Here is an 11,241-nt window from a genome sequence, read left to right as displayed (position 1 = left end):
CTAGAGATAACCATTGCTGTGTACAAGCATTACAATCTGCATTCAACATAAAAGAAACTACCAAAAGCAAGGTTGTTCACAGACTAAGAAAAGAGGCTTAAAGTGGTAGTAAACCCACTTTTTCATCTTTTACCTACAGGTAAACCTATAATAAGGCTTACTTGTAGGTACTGTGATTATCTCCTAAACTTGCACTGTTCAGGAGATATTCAGAGTGCATGCAGCTGGTGACATCACTGGTGCATGCGCTCTGAAGGTCTGGCATACGGTGCCGGATTTTCAGAGCCCGTGCTGTAAACGGCGGCTACTGTGCATATGGAGTGACATTGATGCGCCCCGGACCACTCATGGCGCCGGAGGCCGCAAACCTGGAGGGAAAACCGAGTGAAGATGGAAGCCCTCTCAGCAGTGGCAGCACGATGCTGAAGGGCTTTATTTTAAGGTGTCTCTCATAATGTGCTAGTATGCGATGCATACTGCCACATTATAACATTGCCTCGCAATGTTATTGTTTTCTTCTTTAACTGTGCTTTACTACCGCTTTAATATAGACATAAGTAATTATTTCCAGATCCAAAAGCCAATAAGCAGTCACATTACAATTTAAGTATACTGTATGTATAACCAAAATGTTTTGAGTTTTGATAGATTAGGGAAGCATTAAATAACCTGTTACTTTATTTTTGCTTAGAAAGGAAAATCCCAGAGTAACTGAGATTTGTATAGCGCTTGCTAGCATTAGCCAGGGATGGACAATTGCTTATCTATAGCCTGGATAATAATAATGGGCAGGTAAAAGTGGCAAAATTATAAATTAATATGCTCAATATATGCGTGTAACTTGTGACTAAGTAATAGTGTATCACAATATAAATCACAATATATAAGTGACTTTGGTGCATAAATGAAAACTTCAGTGCCAGGTTAGGGAAAGTGCGGGTGCTTGTGCTGAATACTCCAGTAGTCCAACTGCTGGTACTTGTGGTGTGGGCCTTGTGGAATAAAGGGGGATGCGCACTCACCAGAAGTTGTGGGTCTTAGTTACCGTACGGTAAGAAGACCTAAAGAGCCTTGTGGCCTCCTGGGCCAGGAAGGTAACTGCTGGGCTTTGTAGTCCCCTATGGTCCGGGGTCCCTCTCCTGGATAATCTAGATCCTCAGGGTCCGGTTGGGGTAAAGAATAAAATGATCCATATAGTGCAGTACCGTTAAAAATATCCTTTAATATGTATTGCACAGTACAAAAAGTTTAAAAATTGGGATTTCATCTGCTAAGAGCGGTGCCTGTGAGTGGAGAGCGGTAACTACTGGCTTGCGTTCCACCAGGCTCCCAGAACGTGCAGCGTGCGTTCCACCTGACGTGCGTTTCGTCAGAGCGTATGACATCTTCAGAGGTGGAGCCCTACGCTTACTCGAGACTCACTCCTCCCAACCAGGAAGATCGCATGTAAAGCATCCTCTGTTGCAAAGCAACATACTACTGAGGGGAAGTAGTGCGAAGCTTCCGTGGTGGAGTTAGTCCTTACTATTTGAAAGCGGCATTTTTTTGCATAACTATGTAATCCTCTTGGTATTTTGGAAAGCTTACATTAACAATGACTTTTCACAATATATGTTATATTTGTATATGAGAACAAAATACATTCTGTTGCAATAATTAGTGCCGATATTAAGAGGTGACATAATGGATTTATCCTTGCCATTTCAAACGGCTTTTGTGCTTGATTATATTATCGACTCGATACTTTTCCAATAAAATTATATTATCAATGTGTGATCATAATAATAGTCAGTGTAAGTAAATAAAATACTCAGTATAAATAAATAAAATACAATAATTGAATGCCAATATTTAAGTGAATAGTGATATTTATCATAGTAATGATTAAAAAATATAGTATCATAATAGGACGTGAAAATAAATATTTGTGTGGGCTAAATTAATATTATTATCTTAAATATATAAATAAAGAAATGGGTTAAAGTGTGTGTATATATTAAAACGTGTATGTAAATTCAAAAATTCATATAATAATTAGTATATATAATACCGTACATCATGATGAAAAGATGCATAAGAAGTTCGCCCATTTATGTTTCAGTAATATAATAAGGGTCTTGAACAGTGACAAGTAATTAATATTAAATAACAGATTATGTAAAATTGTTTATAATTATAATTTTTTATGATTTTTAAAAAAATTTAATTATAAAATATAAAATATAGGGAAGTAAAAGTGAAGGGTGGCATTACGAGGGGAACTTATGGATCTGAGATGAAGCAGTTTAGGTCCATGTCTATATTCATTCCTAGCGGCTGTAATGTGGATAATTCATATATCCACCTGGACTCGTTTTGAGATACAGCCTGCCTCATATTTTTTCCCCTCCAGTTGTATTCTATTCTGTCAATCCCACACACTGATTGACACTGATTCTGATTCTCCTCATACGCATGATCTGTCCTTTAGGAATTCCTTTTATCCAATTGGGGTGGTGACAGCTGTGGGTCCAGGTTCCTGTAAATTTGATTTGATATCAAGAAATCAACATCAACAAATATCAAATCAAATTTACCGGAACCTGGAACAAACAGGAAATCAATTTCCTGGACCTCACCATATCCCAAAGAGAAGATGGCTTCTATACAAAAACCTACTTTAAGCCCACAAAAAGGAATGGCTACATCCCTACCCACAGCTCTCACCACCCCAATTGGATAAAAGGAATTCCTAAAGGACAAATCATGCGTATGAGGAGAAACTGCAAAACACAGGAAGATTTTGAACTTCAACGTAATATTTTAATCAAGAGATTCAGAGAAAAGGGCTACAAACAAAGCACAATGAACAAAGTCAAGGAAGAAGTAAAGAATATGGACAGAGCAAAACTATTAGAAAAGAAGACGAAAGAAAATGAAGCCTATGCCCTTACATTCTTATCCCAATTCAACATCAGATACAAGGAAGTCGAACACATCATACATAAACATTGGCCCATTTTATTGAGGGATAATAAACTTAAAGATGTGTTACTGACTCGTCCCAAATTTATTTACAATAGAGGACAAAATTTGAGGGACCTTGTAGTAAAAAATGTACCTGACCTCCCAAAAAAACGTATAACCTTCTTTGACCACAAAGGCTTTTTCTCCTGTGGTAGGTGCAAAACATGCAAAACGATAAAAAATCTCGAAACGCAAAGCAGTACCCACATGACCTACCTGCTCACGTGCCCATGTGGGCTCCAGTATGTGGGACGAACAACTAGAAAACTCAGAGTACGGATAGGCGAACACATTGATAATATAAGAAAGGGTTTTAAAAACCATAGTGTTTCCAACCACTTCAGAATGGTACACAACCAAGACCCCACCCTTCTATCATTGTGTGGGATTGACAGAATAGAATACAACTGGAGGGGAAAAAATATGAGGCAGGCTGTATCTCAAAACGAGTCCAGGTGGATATATGAATTATCCACATTACAGCCGCTAGGAATGAATATAGACATGGATCTAAACTGCTTCATCTCAGATCCATAAGTTCCCTTGTAATGCCATCTTTCACTTTTACTTCCCTATATATTTTATTTTTTTTAAAAATCATAAAAAATTATAATTATAAACAATTATACATAATCTGTTATTTTAATATTAATTACTTGTCACTGTTCAAGACCCTTATTATATTACTGATACATAAATGGGCGAACTTCTTATGCATCTTTTCATCATGATGTACGGTATTATATATACTAATTATTATATGAATTTTTGAATTTACATACACGTTTTAATATATACACACACTTTAACCCATTTATTTATTTATATATTTAAGATAATATTATTAATTTAGCCCACACAAATATTTATTTTCACGTCCTATTATGATACTATATTTTTTAATCATTATATATATATATCACTATTCACTTAAATATTGGCATTCAATTATTGTATTTTATTTATTTACACTGAGTATTTTATTTACTTACACTGACTATTATTATGATCATACATTGATAATATAATTTTATTGGAATAGTATCCAGTCGATAATATAATCATGCACAAAAGCCGTTTAGAAACGGCAAGGATAAATCCATTATGTCACCTCTTAATATCGGCACTAATTATTGCAAAAGAATGTATTTTGTTCTCATATACAAATATAACATATATTGTGAAAAGTCATTGTTAATGTAATCTTGCCAAAATACCAAGATGATTATATAGTTATGCAAAAAAATGGCGCTTTCAAATAGTAAGGACTAACTCCACCACGGAAGCTTCGCACTACTTCCCCTCAGTAGTATGTAATCAGGGTTCATACACATTTTAACCAATAAAATTCCATGACTTTTCCATGACTTTTCCATGACTTCACGTAAATATTCATGACCTAAAGTTTCATGAAATGTCTATGTATGTATACATGTTAAATAAGAAGAAAATCCATGTCACACCCAGCATATTTTTACTAAAATAAATGACAATCTTTGTAGTGTACAATACCTCTGCAGTTAGGGTTTCGTTTCTGGATACAGCGCGACTTAAAATGGTCCCTTGTTTTACAGTGGATGAGATGGAAGCACCACTGCCGCAGCTGGGAGCGGGTGTCACTTCGAGCGCACGGGTGAAAAAGCTGAGAACTCTGATGTAGGGGGGGACTCTGGTGACCAAAGACCACTTTCCACAGAGTGAATGCACTAAGGAAGGGAGGAGGGGGTCCTGATACAAGGAGGACCCCCCCCCCCCCTCAGACTGGCCGGGCAGCACTGTTACTGACCTCCTCTTAGGTGCACCATGCTCTGGTTTTATCCTGTAGTCTCCTCTCCCCAGTCCACACATGTCTGACTTCTCCTGTGATCCCCATCCCGACAGCACTCCCACTTTTGACTCCTCTCCAGACCCCCTCAGAGACTGCAGACATGATAAAAGACAAGAGATGGTCAGAGATTACGGACATGATAGAAGAGATGGTTAGAGGCTGTGGACATGGTACAGGAGGTGGTCAAAGGCTGCGGACATGGTACAGGAGGTAGTTAGAGGCTGTGGACATGGTACAGGAGATGGTTAGAGGCTGCGGACATAATACATGAGGTGGGTAGAGGCTTGCAGGGGGGTTGGAAGGCGCAGGGGAGCGGAGAGCACTGGGGGGGGGGGGGCAGGCAGGGAAAACCAGGGGGGATGTAGAGCACAGGGGGAGGGGGGGGAACTGGAGAGCACTGTCTGGGGGGGGACAGGAAATCACTGAGGGGGAGCCAGGGGGGGGGGAGATCACTGGGGGAGCCAGACTAAGAGCACGGAGGGGGCTAAAAGAGCACTTAGGGGGGCCAGCAAAGGAAGTTGTATAGGAGGGGGATGGGGCAGCTGCATATAGAGGAATTTAACTTTCCATATTCCTAGTGCAGCTTCTGAGAGGAGGAGAAACAACATTCAGTGACATGAGGAATATGAAAGTTCAATTCCTCTCTATGCAGCTGTCCCATCCCATCCCCCTCCTATCCAGCACACGAGACTCCTCACTGACATTCCTCACTGACATTCCTGACATTCCTCACTGACATTCCTGACATTCCTCACTGACATTCCTGACATTCCTCACTGACATTCCTCACTGACATTCCTGACTGACATTTCTTCTGCCGCTGTCTTCTTCACACAGATGCAGGCGGCCCGATGGACACCGGCCTGACACCCCCCCCCCCCAGTGCGGAGATGCGGGCGGCCCCGCAGACACCGGCCTGACACCCCCCAGTGCACGCGCCCCCCCCTCGCTGGTACGTCCCTGAGAGCGGGACAGTATAGCCACGATTTCTTAGTTTCAGTTTCAGCGGATCAATCCGCCGCAGAGTTCCGAGCCTGTCACAGTCTATTCATATTGAAGAGACCAGTGATCAGGCTTCAGCTGTGCGCTGCGGAAGATTAATCCGCCTAAACCCGAAACACAGAAAATAGTCCACTTACTGTTCCCGCTCCCACAGAATACAGGGGGCCCCGAGACAAAAATAAATAGTTGCACAACACAATTCCATGACTTTTCCAAAACTTAGTAAGTTTTCCCATTTTCCAGGACTTTTCCAGTCCTGGAAAGTGTCATGTCAAAATCCCATGACTTTTCCAGGATTTTCATGACCGTACGAACAGAGGACGCTTTACATGCGAACTTCCTGGTTGGGAGGAGTGAGGGGTGGCGACTACCGTACTTAAGGTCCCGAGTAAGCGTACGGCTCCACCTCTGAAGACGTCATACGCTCTGACGAAACGCGCGTCAGGTGGAACGCACGTTCTGGGAGCCTGGTGGAACGCAAGCCGGTAGTTACTGCTCTCCACTCACAGGCACCGCTCTTAGCAGACGAAATCCCAATTTTTAAACTTTTTGTACTGTGCAATACATATTAAAGGATATTTTTAACGGTACTGCACTATCTGGAGCATTTTATTCTTTACCCCAACCGGACCCTGAGGATCTAGATTATCCAGGAGAGGGACCCCGGACCGTAGGGGACTACAAAGCCCAGCAGTTACCTTCCTGGCCCAGGAGGCCACAAGGCTCTTTAGGTCTTCTTACCGTACGGTAACTAAGACCCACAACTTCTGGTGAGTGCGTACCCCCCTTTATTCCACAAGGCCCACACCACAAGTACCAGCAGTTGGACTACTGGAGGATTCAGCAGAAGCACCCGCACTTTCCCTAACCTGGCACTGAAGTTTTCATTTATGCACCAAAGTCACTTATGAACTTTTTACTCTGACTTATTTGCACTTTATGGCACATATGTGGTATTTATCGTGATATTAATACTATTATTTTTATATTGTGATTTATATTGTGATACACTATTACTTAGGCACAAGTTACACGCATATATTGAGCATATTAATTTATCATTTTGCCACTTTTACCTGCCCATTATTATTATCCAGGCTATAGATAAGCAATTGTCCATCCCTGGCTAATACTAGCAAGAACTATACAAATCCCAGTTACTCTGGGATTTTCCTTTCTATACATATTACTTATTCTATAGCAGCTGCTATCATTACCCCTTCCCATTAAAGTTACACGTATTCATTTATTTATTCCTAGTTCCCCCCCCCCCCTTCTCCATCCATCCATAGGCGCGAGGGATATACACTATTCAGTGTTTATATCTTTACCACTTTATTTTTGCTGTCTGTGTCATGTTGGGGAGATTTTCCTTCACTTGCTGTCATGGACACTGAACAGGAGTGAGAGGAGTTCCCCTATTAAACAGCTGTCACCAGAACAAGAGTCCTCATTGGAATACATCCCATCAATTTCTGTTCAAGGGACAGCAGTAAACCTTATGATGATCCACCATTTACTATTTTGATGGCAATAGGATAGTCGATAGCCAACAGAAAAAGTAGAGAGGTTGGAACTGTCCAGTGGTAAACAGCAATAAAAAAAACTTGACATTGGTTCCCACCCTTCCAAACTCTACATAAAGCTTGAAAAAAAAAAATGTTTTGACTATATAAACATTTTAATCACATTAAAGTACCTGCATGAAATGTTGTAACTGGTTATGATTTTTGTATTCCAAGTAGCAATTGTCAAATTGTTCATTAGGTGACTAAAAATATACATGAAGCCATCCAATATACATACAAAACAATTCATTAAGGTAAAGGCAAGCAAAAGCAGCTTGCTTCAGAACATATTGGTTGGTGATGTATTCTGGTGGTCCCAAAAAAGTTACATTTGAAAGGATATAGAATATGTCTTATGACGCAAATAAAGTGGGTAGTCACTTTCCAATGCAGAAATCCGAAAATATAATATCCAGAATTTCTTCTGCCCCTACTCTTCCTGTGATAGTGCCGAGCTGTCTGTGGGCAATACGCAGTTCCTCGGCAACCAAAACCAAATCTTGTTGCCGATAGACATCATAGCGTCTCAGTGCATCTAGGCATTCAGTGAGATGAAACCTGTGACGAGTCTGAGTTATTGTTGGAGCTCCCTGAAGAGGGTCACCATAGCTGAAAGGAAACAGAAAACAATAAATACAGAGAGATAGGGTATTGCATTGTTGCACTTATTTAGAAGTACTGTGTATCATAAAGTATTGCCATATTTCTGACTTAAAATTATAATAAAGGCTTGGTTTATTTTTGCTAAAATAGAATAAAAAAAGAGGTTATACTTACCTGCTCTGTGCAACGATATTGCACAGAGCGGTCCCTTGCCTCCTCTTTTGTATTCCCTCATCAGCACTCTCTGCTCCTCCTTCCCTAGGGGTGCCCCCATAGCAAACAGTGTGCTATTGAGGCACCCGTGCGGGAACACTCCTGTGTGATTCATAGACACACACAGTGCCCTCAGTCACGCCTCCCTGCTCCCTCCTCACAGGGTTTGACTGATATCAGCAGCAGCCTATGGCTCCCGGGGCTCTCAGTGTCTCCTGTGAGACAAAGAAGACACAGCATCGCTGCTGCAGATGGGCACTGCTCTTGATTGAAAGAGGACTCAGGTGTTTAGGGCTGAGGGAGGGGAGAACAGGTATTGGAAGGTTTTTTTACCTTAATGTAGAGAATGCATTAAGGTAAAAAACCTTTTGGATTTTCAAACCATTTTAACCACTTAAGGACTGCCCACCGCAGGAACGCGCGTATGTCGCAAAAAATGGCCTGGTCATTAACCACTTACCGACCGCCGCAAGTACATTTACTGTACTTGCTCCTGGGCAAAGCAACGTAGTACTATGTCGCTCGTCCAGGAGCCTGTAGGGGGCGAGCGTGCGCCGCCGGAGGCGCGCTCTCGCCCCCGCTCATTCACAGTGATCCCCGCGCGTGTGACCAGCGGCTCCGATGTCCGCCGGCCACTCGCGATCTCCTTCAGGAGAGGGAGAAAGGCAGACAGCTGATGTAAACACAGCCGTCTGTCATTCTCCCTGATGTAAGTGCAGAGACTATATGATCCTGCTATGCAAGATCGTATGTCTCTGTGGTTACATCACAAGCCACGCCCCCCACAAATAGAATCACGCCCCTAGGGATACATTTAACCTACTGATCACCAATAAAGTTAACCCCTTCCCTGCCAGTGTCATGTTTACAGTAACAGTGCATATTTATAGCACTGATTACTGTAGTAATGTCACTGGTACTCCCAAAAGTGTCAAAAATGTCAGTCAAGGGTCCGATCTGTCCACCGCAAAAAAAAAAAAATCGCAGATCGCCGCCCTTACTAGTTAAAAAAAAAAACAACAAAAATGACATAAATCTTTTCCGTAGTTATTAAACGCAATAACTTTTGCGCAAACCAATCAAAATACGCTTATTGCAATTTTTCTTTACCAAAAATATGTAGCAGAAAACAAATTGGCCTAAAATGTTAAAAAATTTTGATTTTTACATTTTTTTGAGAATTTCATATAAAAAAAATGTGAAAAATATTGTTATTTTTTCAAAATTGTCGCTCTTTTTTTGTTTATAGCACAAAAAATAAAAATCGCACAGGTGATCAAATAACACCAAAAGAAAGCTCTATTTGTGGGAAAAAAAGGACGTCAATTTCATTTGGGTACAGCGTCACACGACCGCGCAATTTTCAGTTAAAATCACGCAGTGCCAAATCGCAAAATAGGGCCTGGTCTTTGAGCAGCCAAATCCTCCGGGGCTTAAGTGGTTAAGGGGGCAAATCCTTCCAGTCCAAAACTGGTTAATAAGATTCTTGTTCTCACCATTCTTTATTCTTTGTTGCATATTAGCACTGCTGATCTCCTGCAGCCTTTTTGATAGCATATACTGTCTACATGCATGTACTCTTAACGATGGCTGTATGGTATTCCCTAATGGTGACAACCGCAGACTAGATCATCATGTGTTGGTAGGCCACTTGTATTCTCTATCGGAGATAGAGACAGAGCGATGTCACTCTGTAACAGGAAGTGCCGGAACATGGACTTACAGCTCAACAAAAATCTGTTGTAAATGTAATCATGCGGTCCCCCCTACCCTAAAAATTGGTTAAATGATCGATTTGTCCAGGGGGACTGGAATAAGTATAAATACTTACCTTGTTCCTTGATCCTGCAGGCTTCTGCCACAGTGTTATGCTAAGCGCTCCGGGCCCCCTGCTGGCCTCGGAGCGCTCACAGCGTATGCCTCCAGGCAGCACTCCAGCGTCTCGGCGTGTGCGTCCCCGCTCTTTAGGGCGCGCGCGCGCCGGGACTCTTAGATTCAAAGGGCCAGTGCACCAGTGATTGGTGCCTGGCCTAAAGTGGTTATTAAGGGTTAAGGTTTGTGAGAGGTAGTGCTGACTTAATTAGGCTTCACCTGTGCACTACCCATAAATACCTTCTCCTCCCACAGCTTCCTGCCGGATCTTTGTGCCTTGTGCCTTTGAGAAAGCGTTCCCTGCTGTGTTTGTTTGCTTTGCCTGTTGCCGAACCCGTTGCTACCGACTACTCGCCTTTGAACCTTTGCCGCCTGCCCTGACCTCTGCTACGTCCGACTACGCTCTTGCCTACTCCCTGTGTACCACGCCATATCAGCTGCCAGAGGGGTCGAGTTGTTACTAGGGGACACGACCTGGTAGTTACCGCCGCAGCAAATCCATCCCGCCTTGCGGCGGGCTCTGGTGAAGACCAGTAACTGCTTAGAACCGGTCCTCTAGTACAACCCGTGCCATCGCCTCTCTGGTCCAGAGGATCCACTACCAGTCCTGCCGGTTCCTGACAGTAAGATCCGGCCATGGATCCCGCTGATGTTCCCCTGCCAAGCCTAGCGGACCTCACCACCATTGTGGCCCAGCAGGGTCAACAGCTGGCCCAGTTGACCGCTATGTTGCAGCAGCTCCTGCCTTCTCAGCAACAGCCAGCACCTCCGCCTGCAGTTGCCACCGGTTCCAGAATCCGTTTGTCCCTACCAGACAAATATGACGGAGATCCAAAGCAGTGCCGTGGGTTCCTGTCGCAGTGCTCTCTCCACCTCGAGCTACTGTCCGACCAGTTTCCTTCTGAGCGAGCCAAGGTAGCCTTTATTCTCAGTTTACTGTCCGGGAAGGCCCTGGCCTGGGCTACACCACTATGGGACCGCGCAGATCCTGCCACCGCTTCCGTCCAGAGCTTCTGCCTAGAGTTCCGGAATGTTTTTGAGGAGCCTGCCCGGGTTACCTCCGCAGAGACTGCCTTACTAAACTTGACCCAAGGAGATTCTTCCGTGGGTGACTATGCCATTCAGTTCCGCACCCTGGCCTCTGAGCTG

The 11,241-nt window shown here is 42.9% G+C and overlaps 1 protein-coding gene across 1 annotated transcript in view; it reads right to left on the bottom strand.

Moving 5' to 3' along the window:
• Positions 1–7,511: 7,511 nt before the first annotated feature.
• GTPBP3 (GTP binding protein 3, mitochondrial) overlaps positions 7,512–11,241 on the bottom strand; it is a 135,428-nt gene continuing 131,698 nt past the window's right edge. Inside the window, exon 10 of the mRNA XM_082268167.1 lies at positions 7,512–8,013. Within this exon, the coding sequence (XP_082124293.1) occupies positions 7,782–8,013 (232 nt within the window). The 3' untranslated portion in view covers positions 7,512–7,781. The remainder of the gene's footprint in view (positions 8,014–11,241) is intronic.

This window comes from Pelophylax lessonae (genome assembly GCF_965119305.1).
Source record: "Pelophylax lessonae genome assembly, chromosome: 1".
NCBI lineage: Eukaryota > Metazoa > Chordata > Amphibia > Anura > Ranidae > Pelophylax > Pelophylax lessonae.
The sequence above is the reverse complement of the archived record's forward strand: the minus strand, read 5'-3'. Positions and strand labels throughout refer to the sequence as shown.